This window comes from Falco biarmicus, chromosome 1 (genome assembly GCF_023638135.1).
Source record: "Falco biarmicus isolate bFalBia1 chromosome 1, bFalBia1.pri, whole genome shotgun sequence".
In the NCBI taxonomy this organism is placed as follows: domain Eukaryota; kingdom Metazoa; phylum Chordata; class Aves; order Falconiformes; family Falconidae; genus Falco; species Falco biarmicus.
In genome coordinates this window covers 103,097,894-103,115,046 of record NC_079288.1, presented here as the reverse complement: position 1 = coordinate 103,115,046, position 17,153 = coordinate 103,097,894, and the positions used below count along the sequence as shown (strand labels likewise).

The following is a 17,153-nucleotide window of genomic DNA, read 5'->3' as shown; positions in this document are numbered from 1 at the left end:
TGTTGTAATTTATCTGTATTACAACAATTCGGTTTCATTAAACAGGTAAAAAACAGCCACTTGGAAAATGGCTTAGTCTGTAAAATCACATCCTTAAGACAGGCACAGACATCATATACACATACTTTGTAGACCGAGCCAGAATATTTTTTCCTTCCAATTACCTATTCATTAATTGCTTCATGTAAAATATTTTTACATAAGGTTGTATGTTCTAATAATTACACATATAAAATCAGGTGTAAGTAAATTATATTTAATAAAAGATAATTGCCTTCTTCCCTAGAATGCTTTAAAAAAAATAATCCTGCAAGGACTAAGGCCTCTTCCATTTGTCCTATACATACAATATCCAACAGCTTCAAAGTGTTCAGTTTATAATTCTGAAGAATCGAGAAATCCATAAGGCATTTCAGTCCCTTTTTTCTTTTGGGGTGGTGGTGGGTGGAAATACGCATTTCTAAGGCTACTTCTTCAAGGGTGATTAAGTACTCCTTTCTGTTCCTGTTATTTCAACAGCCGTCTTCTCTTTTTCAGAAGTGCATCCCGAAGAGCCAGCTAAATATGAAACAAGAGTGGAATATTCAGGTAAGGAGAATATTAAGTAATGAGACAACAACACTGTCACATCAACAACCCTCTTCAATTTCTTCAGCCTCAGAGAAACACACTAATAGTTTATCAGATAAAACTGGGAGCAGTAACTGGCAAATGCTAATGACTACTGTGACAGAAATGCAGCGATTATTTAATTGTATTACCAAGTTGAGCTAAAGAAAGAGCTGGATTTCAAAAAAATCAACATGTTTCAGTACCTCATTAGGAAAACCTATATAATGAAAAAGATTGTAGAGTAACAAACTGATCTTGCCTCACTAATATTCAATTAGAAGACATCAAGAGAAAGACTTCAGTCCAGGTGAGAGGTAAGTAGGATTAAATGGCATTTTCTGAAAGAGTATTACAAAGCTTTTCAAAGGGGAAAGGAGGGATGCTAGAATTTTTACAAGTGCTGTATCACCCTAAAGAGATTTTGTTGTGTATTTCAGACATGTTTTAGTTGGTAAGCTCTGGACTATAGACAACAGTCTCTTAAAATTCAACCACCAAAGAGAGCAGCAGATCAAGAGTATCCTGCAATTATGGTACTCCAACCCACTTTTAACAATTATTTTCAAATCATGGTCAACAGAACTGATGCTGTGGGCTAACTGCAGTGAAAAAAGTATGAAAAAACAATTCTTTCATTGTTTAGCTATAACATTTAAACTCAAAACAGTAACCAGGAGTCAAAACTGAAACCATTTAAGATGGCTTTTTAGAAGAAGTGAGCAAAGTATAAGAATCATGGTAAAGAGCAGTTTCCTTAAAGTGCCTCGACTGTTAATTTGTGACATTTTTTGTGTGTTTTGAGAGCTGAGTTAGCGTGGTCAGCCTTACTTAAGGTGAGGCAGAATGACAGCAAATAAAAAGACTACAGAGGGTATTACTCCAAGTCTTCCTGTTTAACAGGAACACTTAAGACGTTCTCTCTGTTTGGTCTATAAACACTTTCAGTCTTGCTGCTCTTAAGGCAACAAATTGCAGACAAATACACATTAACCAAATGATACAATCCTGGAAACAACTCACAAAGGAGGGTTTGTAAAAGAAGCATCTGAATGCACTCTAGCACAAGACAGAAGCTAGCAAGAAAACACAAAAATTAACACTGTGCAGAAACAAGACCCCTGCATAACTGATTACTCTAGAAGTTTTTCTTGGAACCTGTTCAAAGGATTTTAATTTTATAACACCCTGTAAAACCCTGGCCACCTGCCAGGCTAGATAAAAGGATTTTAAACAGATTTTTGTTGTTGGTACAAGGTGAAACACAGCAAGGTGAAACAGGGCAAGGCAGTATGCCTACCGCAATGCTCTGGCAACAGCTGTCACACACAGCTCAGGCAATAATGCCTGCTGCCACCCAGCTGAGGTGGATCACAGGAGCAGGGGAGCTTCCCCATCCACACTCCATTCCTGCCAGCTCACCTAACCCCAGTCACCTGGTAGAGCTCTGTGGGCTCCTTGCCCAGCACCTCCAGGAGCAAAGTCATCCCCTGAAGTTCCTGCCTCGCCTTTTAGATATCGCTTCAGCTACCCTTGGCACAGCTTGCCTGCAGGAACACAGTAACTGGACTGCCAAATCTATATTTGTAGCTTGTACACCCTTTCACAAGGGCTGTGGCCAAGCTTTAGCTCAGGAAGCATACATTTATGTCTGTGCTTTAAGTACATTTGTGACAAGCTATTAGATGACCTCAACGCCAGGACAGAGGAGTCCGTAACATGACAGTAACGGGAGAAAGGTCAAAGAACAAATATGGAGAGTGAAGAAGGACATTAAAAGCTTGTCCTGAAAAACAAGTCCTCTGTATCAGGCAAACATTTTTTCTCTCACAGGATTACAGTCAGGGTTCTAATATGACCTTCTTTAATTTACATAAAGGAAAACAAACCACATTATAGTTGCCTTCCTAACCTACGCATGACTTTGCAACAGGGCTTGGTCCTCGATGCATAGTAAAAATATACAAGATTGACAAAAGCATTCTTTACCACCACAGTCTCCGATATCCCTCCTCAGGGGTAAGATTCAAGAGAAGCCACCCAGCCCACAGGCCTTTCCAGCAATTAATCCATCAAAGCAAACAGCAATGACTTAGGGCACAGGACAGAGAGCACTTCACCTGCATTGTAAGGTAACTAGCTCAAACAGCCCCATCTATTTTCAACATTAAATGTTACCTGTTTTTCCCTGAAAGAACGCTTATTTTTCGTCCGGACACTATGGCTGTATCTCATCATCATGAAGTTCTTGTGCTTTTTCTTTTCTTTGTTGGAAGAGCTGGCAAATGGGTTAATTCTTGTTTTCTTTTTCACAAATTCTCTTCTGTCTGTTTTTCCAGCCTAGAATAGACAATGTAATATAAGAACAGGGTCATGTCCCTTTCCCTACAGTTAACATCAGCTGCTAAGGTGACAGGTTCTATGGCAGTAACAATAAACCCAGGTTCAGTATGACTTTGTGTATATTATATGCATTCTTCCACCGTGGATGTATTTCTTGAGTCACAGTGAAGACTGGGTGTGTCTATATTTTCACTGTCACCTGTGACCAGCAAGAGGCTACTTATTTTTTACAGCCAAGATGCAACAGCAAGATAAAACATAAAGCAAAACAAATACAAAACATTTCTCACAACACAGACGGCAGCTGGGCACCCTCTTACAGATGCAACCCCACCACCTCCTCCCTCCTGCAGAAGACAGCAATCCAAACCAATCCCACCCACAAACCCATATTGAGAAAGACAGAGGATATGAAATAGCGTAGTTCCTCACCATTGCAGTTGCCAGTCTGGTCTCCTTGTCCGATTTAGGCTTCTTATGCAGATGTTCAATATCTCTGAGTGAAAGCAACTCTCCCCTACACAAAAATCCAAGAAAAGGCCATCACACACAAAGCTTCATCTAGCAAGAAAAACAAGGCTCCATCTCAACCCTTTGCCCCTCACCCATCTCTTACACCACTGTCTTCCTAGAAACTTTCACACAAGCACTTCTTGTTCTCTCTCAGGCTAATCCTCATGCTTGGGACAACCTTTATAAAAGTCTCTCCTTACTGTTTTCCCAAGTCCTGCTTTGTCCACAAAGTTTAAGAAACTCTGGAAGTATAACCATGCAACTACTGCTACAAAAAACACCCCACATGCCTATTGGTCTGAACAAGCAGAACAGTCTCACAGTTTCCATCAGCTCCTCTTGTCTTTTCTCCCAAATATAAACAAATCCCCTGGGGGCCCAGGATCCTTTCTGGGCTGTGCGGCTGTTAGCCGTCACCAGGGAACACGGAGCAGCAGCAGAGCACCCTGTGCCCTGCTGCAATTAAAAGCTCTATCACCAGATACTACAGGGAAGAGAAAGCACTTGTCACAATAGTCCATATCCTACCTGCACTCCTCTTCATCATCTATCTCAATATTTTTCCTCTTTGCAGCTTTGCCAGGTGCAGAATTAAGTTCTTTGGAAAGCTGGGCAAGACGTATTTTCTGGAAGTCTTCTTGAGTGAGCAGCCTGCTTGTACTGACTGCTGCAGCTTTGGCTTTTCGTTCCTCTATGGGCATGTTTTTCACCTTCTCTGCCTTTTGAGAAAAGTACAAAAGAAGAATCACGCATAGCTTTGCAAACAATTCCTGTGTTGTGATCCGTGATCCTTGCCTCCCAAATACCTACGTAGAGGCAATATTGTTGGGAAATGCTACAACCAGCTGTTAGGATTCTTCCTAGTTTTATATCCAACATGTAGTATTAGAATAAAGTAGTACATCCACTCCATATTTCAGAGTGAATAAAAGCACTCATGTAAGTATCATAGCTTTGAAGGAATTGAACCCTGGGATGGAATTCCCCAGCCTCTCCCTTTCCCTCTAACAAGACGCATACTTCAGCACAGGTGCTCAATAGTACTTCAACCTCACTGATTCTGGTCAAGCTACTCCACAGCCCTGTAGAGTTATTTATAAGCAGCCACATCAAGGTACAGAGCAAGAGAATCTGGTCTGCTATTAACAATACTCATTTGTTTTTGGGGTAAGAGACACTCACTACTTCTTGCTGCTCCTCATCGGAGGAGTGATGCACATCAATCCATTCTCCATCTTCATTATCTTCTTCCTCACTCAGACTAGCACTTTCCCATCCATCTGCTCAAGGGAAGAAGGGCACAGAGCTGCTAAACCAGATTTGGCTTAACTGCTTGAGTTTGAAATAACAGGCAAGCTGTAGGGTCTCAGCGTCCCAGTCTTAGAGCTACATAGACATTACAAAGGCATAAGATACTTCATACATCTGATCCCTTTTAGTTAATGATTTTTTAGAAGACATCCACAGTTGAACAGACCAGCAGCTCCCATGCTTGCCCGCCAGCGAGTTCAGCTACCAAATTCCATCTGGCATGCAACCAATTCAGAGCTGAGCAAAAAAAACCCCAGCTTTGATTTCTTGGCACACCCACATCACATGCACATTCAGCTATGGACACCAATTTTTATAGCAATAACTGCATATGGCACCTCCTACAACAGACTGCTTAAAAGACCTTGTGTATTTTGTCATTACTGTGAGCTGCCGTTGCCTCAATGCATGCATTTATTACGAGCTTTCAACAAAGCTGGAAAAGTGGTGATAAAAGCCTTTAGAGGAAATGCATTTACGTACACCTCATTCACTCAAAACCAAGCCAGCCACAGAAAATACTCAAAGCAGCCTGCAACAAGTCAGCATAGCAGCAAGCTGTACCATAATGCTAGGCTTTGCAAAGCTTAACTCTCACCTGAAGCTAGAGATCCTCAAAACAAAGTGCATGTGGAACAACCTCTGAAGAAACAGAGTAGTTTACAGATACTAATCCTTATTACACTGTTCAGTCATGGTATTCCCTGCTATCTAAACCAAGGAGGGAAGCAAAGCAATTTATAGCTAAGTTACTTTCTACAGTATATGCATTGCTGCTCTTCACTGTTGTTCAAACTGACTGATGTGCTGAAGTTACCAGCTTCAGAAACTGAAGCAAAGACAACTGTTACACTAATTGTTGTATTCACATGCATAAGAAACACGATATATCAGGGTGTTTATTCCTTCAGTACACTTCCACTGCACAATCTTGAATGCACTCAAACTTGATCTGCCAGACTATTCTGGCTTTTTCCTGATTTAGGCAGGAGTTTCACGTTGCGTGGAGCATTTACACAAGAAGTGAATTAAAGCGGCCAAATACTATTTCAAATTACTATTTCAGTGTTTTATAATACGCAACAAAACCTTTGCTTTAGGAAGAGCTGTACACATCAAATTTCACAGCTGTACAATGTTTGTCCCTCTACTTTTCCATCCCTCAGTGTCTACCATGCAAAGCAACACACAGTAACAGACTTCACTGGATAAGTTGCACTTACTCAAGGACAGTATCAGTACTTAATGGACAAATACAAACACATGCAAGCCATGCAGCATGCAACAGCAGCAAATTAAATATGTGAACACTAAGTTTTATGTCCAAAGAAAATCTTCATAACAATGATGCTCAGAATAGAAGTGGTAAATTAAAAAAGGCCAACCTTCCTCTTGGGTTCCTCCCTTTCCTTTTTCACTCTCAACATCCAATACTTCTGCTCCTGGAATATAATCTTTGGCATCCAGTTCTCCATATTCATGAATCCTGGCTTCCACCGAGGCTTCAGTAGGCTTACCCTGTAAGTTCACAAAAAACACATTGAGCAGGCTGCTATTTTAATGCCCACAAATCCATGAAAAAATCTGGGGGAGAGGAGGTTGCAGGTGGAAAAGATAAATTCTGCCTGATGAAATAAGACAAGTTCTTAAATTACTAAGCTGAACAAACTCTAGGAAGACAGTCATGCTTCTATAGTGTGATTCTTCTGTTAATGAGTTTGATAAATCTGAACTAGGGAAATCTTGAAATAATAGCACGCCATGTCAGAAGGCAGCAAGGGAGCAGGCAGGGAAAGAATGCAGGCATGATTCCACCTCATTCTCAAGGGGCTGTGAGACTAGTTCTCATAGTCCTTTTTGAGCCCACGAGCCTGTGTTTATGGTGAATGCAATGCACATAAAACAACACTTACCCTGAATTTCTTCTGCAGCATCTCTGGATTCAGAGAACGGAAAAGGTGTATCAGAGTCCTTGCAGACATCATCACATCTACCCAGGAAAAAAAAAAAAAGGGGGGGGGGGGAGAGTCAGGATAATGACAAAAAAAAAGCAGAAATATGAGCAAACTGAAACTCCACTCAGATAAACAGTATTTACAGCCTGCTTGTGCCTTTTCTGAAATTATAGCTCCCTCTGATTTCTCCAGTGCAGGATCCGGCTCCTCCCTAGGGCTAAATCTTAGCAAGCAGTTTCCCTTCTTCAGTTTTGTCAATTAAGTTCCCCTGCCATAACTACTCTGTATACACACACAAAATACAGAGAAATGCAGCAGACATATTGAAAATTATACCTCTCAGCACACAAACAATTAAGACATCACTGTAACAATGGAGGACCAGATGATACAGAAGAAAAAAAAAGATTTAGAAGTCCTATCCATGTAATACACTTACTTTTGTTTTTATGAGTCTTGTACTGAACAAGGTCTTGGAGCAGATCTTCAGTCATGGCTAATGGACATCTCGCAGTGATTTCTTTTATTGCATTGATTCTAAAAATATTGGAAGTGAATTATTTTCTGAACACCACAGTTGGAGAGACTCCCACTAGCCCAGTAACAGACTGAATTATTTGGAACTTGAAGAACCTTATACAGCATTTATACAATATTTAGTGTGCCAGAGGAGAGCATCACAAGGAGCTCTCTGTGCCATGGGTCTCCCAAACCCTCCATCTTTGCCCCATGCTCTACAGCTATTATTCTGTCTGATCCTAGGCCTCAGGATTCTGCAACTGAAGTCTGGGTCCAGGCAGACAGGAAAAGCAGTCAAACAATTGCTAGGCCAAGGGGAAAAAACAATTAGAAAAATAATAAATCAAGAAACAGTTCTGGAGTCAACTATGAGCAGGCTAAGGACAGTCTAACAGAAGTCTGTGGGCTGACATGATTTCCCTTTTAAACCATCTTCATGGAGACACTCAGTATGCTACATACCTGGATTAACACCATGCCAAGAGGAAAAGGAATATCTCACAAAACATTCACAACATGTCTACACACAATAGTCTGCCTCTGTTGAGTGCTTTGTCTAAAAGGACATTTCAGCTCTCTTCTACATTTAGTGATCATTCTCCAATTACATGTGAGCTTTCACAAATACCTCTCCTGACTAGTCAAAGAAAGTAACATTACAGTTTCTTTACCAACAACATTTAAATTTGTTGACAGTAGTGAAATTTCATCCATAAAACACCGAAGTTAAGGGTCCTGAATGGTGATGCTAGCCTCTCACTGAGTATATACAAACGTATTACTTCACAGACAAGAGGTCAGCCCTCAAAGTAGCAATAGCAAGACCAACAAAAAAGCAAAAAAACCCACACCATCATGAAATCCAGAAAAGTTAGTCATAGCACTAAGCACAGAAACCCATCATCTGGGGAATTTAGTTTATGCTGCGATACTGTCCTAAGTTCTTTTTATTCAAGCAGGTTCTTGAAAGCGTAGTATGAACAACAGGATTGAGTTCAGATGGTTTAAAAAAGAAAAGTACTTTTCCATGTTCAGAGAGTTTTACAGTTTTGTTAAGATTCTGTACCCACCCCACGGTCATGACCTCCCCAGAATTCTTGTCAGTGACAAAGTTGTTGGCAATCGTCATTAACACTGACTGGATAATCTGAAAATAAGAAAGAAGATTCAATAGACAATGACTATTTAATCAAACAATGAAAATTAGTACACATTATTAACAGACAACAGAGCCCTTTCCACAGAAAAACAGAGTTCAGGACTTGTCACTTTATAGCCTGCAAGTACTTTCTAGACACAAATTCTCTCACAGAAATTAAAACATCAGCCATGAGTTTGTAGGGGGGAGTTCCCCTTTATACCAAACAATCTCTTGGAATTTGCAGAAGTAGCCAAAATTACCATGAGCTTTTAAAGACAAAGGGTCTGACCAGATTCCCTCTCATTCCTCCCCCAAAACGCATTCAGTTATATTTCCCTGCTGGCCTGCTGTCCATTTTTAACATCATCAAGTATAGGTATAGTACTGACCTCGGGTGGTACTAGCTGATGCGAAGCCTGTGCAGCAAACAGAAGAATCTTTGTCACTTCTGGAAGAAAAGCGGGAAAAAGATCCAAAGCTGGAGTGATAAACTTACCTACCGAAACAGTTAACTCAACAAGCTGCTCAAAGTCTCAAAGCTATTTCAGTCTAAAGCTATTTGGGATAACTATTTCTCCTCTCCCACCAAGCATTAGGAACTCATCTGACCTCCACCCCAGCAGCAGTGCAGGCCTTTAATAGCCAGGTAAGACAATAAGAAACACTCTAGAGCTAGAATGCAACACCAGTAAAACAAGCAGCAGAAGGCAGTCATGCTTTGCTCAGCTAGCCAGGATTGAAAGGAACTAGGGACTCAGTAGCTTCATTTTATTCAATCGCTGGAGTTTCTCAAATGCTCAGGTAAGGAGCACTGAGTGGACACAACTTCCATATAATCCAAATCGCTTTGCACTTCTGGCCGTCAGGGCCTTTTACTTCCTTCAGCCACACTCTCTGGACTACTCCTATTTGCTACTAAGCTACTGCTACCAATACTCATTTGCAGCACCAGTTCTAAGAACTGGCTGTATATATGACACGATGGACCAGCAGTGTTACCTACTAGTAGCTACTCACCTCTCTGATGGGGCTGTAGGAATCTCTGAACAAAGGGGTAGAAATTAAAAAGAAAAAGCTGCAAGAAAGGAGTTGTAACAGATTAGCTGCTTGTCTTTTAACTTGGTATCACCTTCACAGGCTGATACACTGTAAAACAATCAATGTTTCTATACAGTGTGCTCTCCAAATGCCTTAGATTTTGTTGCATGACACATATCAAACTCAAGACAGGAGAATACATGGAGATAAGGATATGACTTGTACAAAGGAAATGTAAGGCTCAGTCCCAAGCTCCATGAAATCCAGAGTGGTTCCTATTAAGACTGCACAGAATTCAAATTAGGACACTGCTGCACAATCCTACAACGTGCCACTTCCCTTTGCCTTGGCAACACAATCTTCTCTCTCAAAACAGAAAGACAGTCCAGTAATTTTGATAACATTTTGGCTGCACTGCAGAGTGCGCTCTTCATAAGCAATTGCTGGACTCCTTTGAAAAGCCTTTCTCCTTTGATGAACCTCCTACGAGCATGCAGGTCTCGAAAAAGACATGTTCTCCTCCTATTTGTTAGAGACAGCTCAGCTATTCCAAGCCAAGAGCTTTCTCTAGAGAGCTCACTTAGTACCACACAAATCTATGCCACTGCACCATTCCACAAGGACTACTGGGAACTACCTGACCACGCATCTGCACTTTTCAACTTCTACAAAAATTAAACTTCATTTTCCAGAGGCACAAGGCCACAGCATGCCATCACCCAAACGAGGCTAGCTACCATCAGACCATTATAAAATCATCAGAGTACGTACCTCATGTATTCCAACTAGCCTAGATATTAGGTCCATGAGCATCATCTTCACTTCAAATCGTTCCTTACAGTTTTCCAGCTGCTTCAGCAGTTTCTCTGCAAAGTCTAGAAGAAACAGTAAAAGATTTGCAGTACACTTGAAAAACACAATGCAGCACTCAGCTGGGATTAGGTTAAAAAAGGCAGTCAGTTTGGTTTGGGTTTTTTTAAGACCCAGTGCCCTTGCACAGAAGAAATTAAAAGGCGGCCAGAGCACTTCTCTCAATGGGTTATTCTTCTTCTCACATGCCTAGAAGGTCTAAAGCTGTGCACAAGTTTAGCAGAGAGGAAAACAAGCAGAAGTTTCACATCATAGCACAGGGTCAGTATTAAAGCTAATTATTTTTTTCAGATACATTTTGGGTTCATCTGAAAAAAAACCCAAACAAAAACCCCAGAGATACACTAGATCGGACTAAGAACAAGTCAAGTGATATTAGTCAAAGAGCAGACTAGTAATAGAAATACATTTTTGAAGGGGATAAGCCAAAGAAACTAGTGAACTACTCCCCGTTCACCAAATTATGGTCTTCACACATACAAGAAATGGATAGAGCGCCATGTCCTGATCTGTACCAACCTGAAGATGATATAACATTGCTCCTTCCTTTTCTGACTATCTACAAGTGTTGCACTACAACAAGCACAACAGGATCAATCTCACTTTTTCTGAAGTGCTATGAAACTCTAGGATAAAGCACGCTACAAGTATCACATTGTCACATTCCTATCTACTATTCACTGTCATTCTCCTTGCAGAGTTGTGTCTAAGTGTCTGGGGTTAACACATAACTTGAAAAAAGACAAAACACAATGCATGCTTACCTTGGGGATCATGAACCAAGTGAATAGCAGAGAAGTTGAACACCTCTGGCTTGCTCTTCTTCTTCTGTTTCTGCATGGCAAAAAGAGTAAGAGACATTTTTTTCTTTCCAAGAAAAAGCTGTAAGTGCTTCAGTTTCAGGCTGCTGTTAAAAGCTGCTATTTACCATTCCTCTCTTCAAGCAGAGGCACTTTGATTTTGACAAGTAAACAATCACTCTTTTCAGCTGCATAGGGTTTTCTGCCACCTGACCTAAGAGGCCACAGGAGCTGCATTAAGTAGTAACTTATCAAGACAAGACATACTTTAAAGTAGGGGACCACACAAAGGGTACCCAGAGGACAACTAATTCATAACTTAGGGTCTAAGTTGTTTCAAAACAGCTCTTTTCCAGGTAAACATGGCTTACATCTGGCCAATGGATGCTAAAACACTTGAGGAACTTTACCTAGAAGGGATGACAACCAGTAGCTAAGTCAACAAGGGCAACAGCAAGGTTTCTGCACTGGAAGGATTAAGCTAAAATGCTGGCAAGTCCAACACCACTCTCCTCACCTTGAGAACCTTCATTGCTTTTTCCAGTTTCTTCTTGCGCTTGGTGGTTTTCTTGTTAGTTGCATACCGCATCATCAGATCTCTGGCTGTGGGAACATCGTCCTTGAGAAAGAATGCAAGGATAACAAGACTCAGGTGACATTAGGCTTCAAATGGGAATTAGAGAAACAAAAAGTATCAGTATTTTTCAGGATCATGTACTACAATTGAAAACTCTCCCTCTTCCTAAACTTCCTCATACAGAAATACTAGCATTTAAGATCCCGATTCCATAAAATCACTCACACACCTGCATACAAGAAATCATGGAACAGTTAACAGCATGCGAACAGAGTGGTTTTTACAGCTGATTTGAGAGTATTGTTCAGTCACAGACAAACAATGATAACCTGTATTAGGATGTTCTAGATTTAAATTTGTTAGGTCATCAGCCTTCTCAAGGTAACTGAATTATATTTATTTCTACGTAAAAGGGAAGTGGAGCTCAAAAGGAAAAACTGAAGATAAAACAACCAGCCAAAAAATTACACCAGCTTCCAATACACAAGGTGAAAGCCTCTTCCCACAACTCTAATGTTACACATTAGCAATGCATGCCTTCACGATCTAGACTGACCAGTCCCTGCTTAGGTTTTTAAAGTTAATTGCTTTCTTTACAAGACAAGAAAAGCAAATGAGCTCTTAGCATTAGTCTTTGGACAGGCAGCAAAGGCATCCTGCTGTCAGTTGGGGCCAGCTGTCAAAAACATTGAACTTTTTTGTAAAGTGTGAGAAAATCTGCAGGAAACAAGATGGAAAACAAAGTAACAGAAGCAGACAGACTGGCAGAGCCCAGGTCACTAGGATGACAGACCTATTAAAGAGTTTGAAGAATGGAGAGGAGAAAGTTAATCACAACAGTCACCTCAGATTCCGAGTCACTGTCTTGTTTCTCATCTTCATCTCTTCCAAGAAAGAACTTCAAACTAGCAACCAGTACCTGAAAAGCAAAGTCAGTTTATGTCAGGAAAAAACAACCAGCGTATTTAAAATGGCTCTACATCCACATCTTAGGCTATGCCAAGACTCTTTTTTTTTAATAGGCATGGATATGAACAAAAAGCAAAAGAAATCAGACTGAAACCCACAGGTGTTTTTGCATAGTCAATTTTTGTTGCCCACCCTCAACAGTCAGAGACACACAAGGAGTCAAAAAGCAGCTGGCCTTCCACAATGCCTGGAGCAAGTTTAAAGATGCAAATGCTCTTCCTGCCTTTCTGCAAAGCAATTTCAATGTCATTGCTCTATGCCACATTATCAGGAATTCCTGGCAGCTGATACCTGAGCCAGTGCTCAGAACTCCAAGAGTTTATATGAGTTTGTTGGTGAAGTTTTTTTGTTAGGTTTGGTTGGCTTTTTATTGAATGGAACAGCTTTTGGACCTTCATAGCGTAAGAACTTCTCTCAAACCATAACACAAGTTTTTAAAGCCTCCAGCACTGCAGAACTGACACAGATGACAGAAAGCCTAAGATTCACTCAAGCCCCTTCTCTTCCCATTTAACAAATAAAAGCCTTACAACGCTGATGATAACGAGGCAATATTCTGACTGTTCTGAGTAGAAAGTACACCTACCCTCCCCACACCAGCCTGCACTTGTTATAAGCTAAGCTTCCAATTCTGCTGCTTTGTACTTCAGAGCCAAATGCCGCCTCCTTCCACAACACAAGTACTTGGAAAATAAAACAAGCAGGAGAAAAATTATCAGTGAAGCTTGTTAGCAATTACAAAACAGAAAGTTGCATCCACAGAAAAAAGGTAGCTCCAATAACATCCAGTTTTATCAAATGATTTCTGTTCTCACCTTTGTCACTTTTGAAAAGCAGGCAGTTGTGATGACGTTTACTGTTTTGGCATCATTCCTGGAACAAAAAAACCACATTACCTCTTACTTCAAGTTTAGCAATTTCAAGTTATTCTCTGAAAATTAAGTCTTATGAAACGTGACTTCTAAGAAGTAGGCAACTTCATTAGAATCATGTCTCTCAATGCTCCAAGTAGATTTGCAAACCAAAAAGCTAAGCTTCTGTCATTTTCTTTTATTTTTCCAATGTAGCAGTAGCTTTATCTAAATGAACAGACACACTTGAGTTCCATCTAGTTCACACTGTGACTGAAAGGATAGAAAGAATAAGCTCCTGTAATGGAAGACAGATTACCACTTTTCCACTGGTATAAAAAAAATAATAAATACCCTGCTTGGAAAAACAAACAAGCAAGCAGAATCCTAATTACTATTAGAAAAGCAGCTAGATAGTTTTGAGATAAAGTATCCTCTAAAACCACGGATTTATATGAAATAAAGCCACAGAAATTAAATCTATTTTATACCAAGTCTCATATACTTAGAAACTTACTGTTTAAAACTGCAGAAGTCTTTTCCTTACAGCAACACCGACTTTTTTTTCAGCAGTCCCTGGTTTTTAGGGAAAATAGTTCTCAAGCCACTTCACTACACCAGAAAAACCCAAATCTTCACAAAGCTGCTGTGATTTTTTTTAATTCGTGCCACAGAATAGGCAGTATTTCTTTGAACGCTACACATGAAAATTCTTATGCCCAAATACACACCAGCACCACGTCCTCTCTGCCAGTGGTGGTTTCTCTGCAATACATTGAAAGAGCAATGTTGCCATTCACACCCCAGCTTAACTCACACAGGTATTGCAGAGACCCTCTCCCGAGTCAGAAATGCAAGAACTGCACTGCAACTGCTCTGCCACTGCTCTATTTTACAGATATGTAAGAAGCAGTAGGCACGCTGCTCGCCAGCAGTATCACGGGCTGCATTTAAACAGTTTGTTTCTGTTCAAGAAGCAGGAAGAGCAAAACAGTTGCTCTTAATCCCAGGCTGAAAGGATTGAAAGTCTTTCACATGTTTTTACAGTCAAAAAAAAAAGTGGTAGTGAAGAGACTGCCATCTTCTCATGCAGTTTAACACTAGGTAATATCTGCTCTGGCATTTTGTAATACAACATAAAGATTCAACAACATATTAGGTACAAGACAGCAATTGACAGTACTCGGTGTGCTTCTACTCCTTTCAATACTTATCTAAACAATTTTTCAAGCTGCCATCTGCTATATTATAGCTTCACAAAATAACCCCAGAACTCAAACCCACTAGATCAGTCATCTAGAATGAACTTACAGACTTAACAAGAAAAAAACCAAAATTCCTCTTTTCGCTGTAGAGCACAAGCTGTACGCTAATATTAGTGGCTTTTATGTGCAAAAGCTCAAAAAAAAAAAAGCTGCACACAGCTTCGGTTTCAAATGCACTAGAATTTATGTACCATTTTCAACTAAAACATCAAATATTCAACCTCAATAACTCTGAAGCATCACACAAGACTATTTCTTCCCAGATAAATTCTGTACCACAAAATACAACCCCACTGGAACACAAATAAGTTAAATACATTGAAGTCGCTGCCCCCTGCATTACATTTTGCACTACATGCCTTGAGTGATGTCAGGATGGCTGCCCCACGACAAATGGGGAGTCAGTAAGAGCCTGCCAGACCTACCAAATATTCCTTCTGTAAAGTTCAATCATCACGTCTAGAGATATCTTGGCAGCAGTGGGATTGCTGTCTCTCAACATAGTATACATGAAGTTCTGCAGTGTCTAAGAAGAAAATTTGGAAACATTTATTATTCGAGCTATTTCATGGTGTCAAAAGGTTAAATTGAAGTATGTCTGAGGCGAAAATACTTACTGTGTTTACTTTATTGTTTTTGTGTTTAGCATTGACATTCTTGATGTCCGACACAATGTGAGTATACAAAGTCTGTAAATGGACAGATAATAGGGGGTAACGTATGCAAGTCAGGCAGAAAACAATGCAGATATGCTACTATTCCCACAAAGTCTCTACATACTCAAATGAGAGACCAAACTGATCACCCCTGAGATTACTCTCAGTTTAAGTTATAGTTGTGAAAAGAAACCCAAGAGATTATTCTGTAAAGTCTCATGCATGCTTTATTTTTATGTATTTGAAAAGTGTACTTAATTTATAGTACAGTAAGGCAGGAAAATGAACAGCATGAGGTATTGCTTAAAAAAAACCCACCCCTCCTTCCTTCAGCCACTTTCTGGCAGCCAGTTTAGTAATTCTGGGGGCAGAAAGCAAGTATTTCCACTTTTAGGGCAGAAAACCTGAAACAGAGCTTTAACTAGCAGCTGGCTTGGGTTTAATTGTTTTACTGAGAAGTTCTCACAAATACTTCAGTAAAACCTGCTCCAACAGCAACCTCTTTATAGTTTTCACCTGCAGACACACCCAAGCTGCTCAATTTCAAATGTAGGACAGGTCTACAGCTTGCAAAAGCGTGGTCAAGATGCTTACAGCAGCGTGCTTCACTGCCAGTCACATACACATTGGGTATTGCCTCTGGCACTGTCAGCTGCTGAAAAATCAGGGATAATTTAAGCGTTCTTCACTTGTAACCCAGGAAAGGGGAACAGCTGCCCACCAGCGCTGTATTACTTGCGGCAAGTCAGTCAAAACCAACCAGAAATCAAGACTGGTTTTTGTAAGCACGCCTTACTTTTCGCAGAAGCTTATCGTGACACCGCAGCAGTTGAAAGAAGAGCTCCAGCAAACTGGTTGGACTTATTAGATTCTTGTTTCTTAACAAGATCAAAGCCTTACAGAAGGTCTGTAAGAGAGAAACAGGGAATCGGAACCAAAGCAAACCATAAGTTCCAATCTCACACATAAAGGGCTTATTTTAATGACAGGATGCGGTCTGCCCCAAACACCTTTTGCTGTGGGTCTTACCATGCGCAGGTCTGCGTCCAGCACGGTGTGGTGGTAGGAGAGCAGCTCCTTCAGCTGCTGAGGGAAGCTGGCCACGTGCTCCGGGTAGCAGTGGGCAACCTGGGGGGAGACAGACCCAGCCCAACGAGATGAAACACGGCCTGGCGAGGCCTTTGTGGCTGATGACAGTGTCGAGGCCAGAGCCAAAGTCATCCTTTGGAAGGGCTGCGGCTCACCTGTGCCAGGAACATCACCAGCTCGGCCAGCTCCTTACTGGGCTTGTCCGGCTGGAAGGTGAAGATCTCCACATGGGACTGGTAGTGGTGGTACTGCTGGAGGAACTGAACACACACCAGGGTGACGGCTGCTCAGCGGCACGAGCAATACGTGCCGCCCAAGCCACCTCGGCTTCCCTTAGCACCCCCAGGACACCTCCCCTCCCGCCCGCCGCTCCAACCCCCCGTTCCGCCGGCTGCTTCCCGGCCGGGCCTCCCTGCTCGGGCCGCTCGGCTCCGCACCTCTTCGGTGTAGGAGGTTGGGTCTCTCTTGATGAGGTTTTGCAGCTGGGGCAGGTTGCTGGGCAGCTTGTTTCCCTGACGGCCCGACATGGCAGCACCAAGCCAGTCCCGGTCCCCCGGCCCCGCAAACCGCCGCCTCCCCTGCCCGGAACACGCGAGCTACCAGCTGGCCGCCGCCATCTTGGCCCGCCCCCCACCGACAGGCGCCGC

The 17,153-nt window shown here is 41.4% G+C and overlaps 1 protein-coding gene across 1 annotated transcript; it reads right to left on the bottom strand.

The window, feature by feature from the left end:
• Positions 1-235: 235 nt before the first annotated feature.
• On the bottom strand, positions 236-17,153 carry SDAD1 (SDA1 domain containing 1). The gene is made up of 22 exons (XM_056354710.1): positions 16,944-17,153; positions 16,662-16,766; positions 16,447-16,545; positions 16,214-16,324; positions 15,379-15,450; positions 15,187-15,287; positions 13,461-13,518; positions 12,521-12,595; positions 11,617-11,718; positions 11,064-11,133; positions 10,201-10,304; positions 9,409-9,466; positions 8,781-8,839; positions 8,321-8,397; positions 7,171-7,268; positions 6,690-6,766; positions 6,162-6,294; positions 4,648-4,745; positions 3,994-4,184; positions 3,385-3,469; positions 2,788-2,949; positions 236-558 (listed from the first exon to the last, which is right to left on the bottom strand). The coding sequence occupies exons 1-22, from the start codon at positions 17,031-17,033 to the stop codon at positions 508-510; spliced, it is 2,076 nt and encodes a 691-aa protein (XP_056210685.1). The 5' UTR covers positions 17,034-17,153; the 3' UTR covers positions 236-507.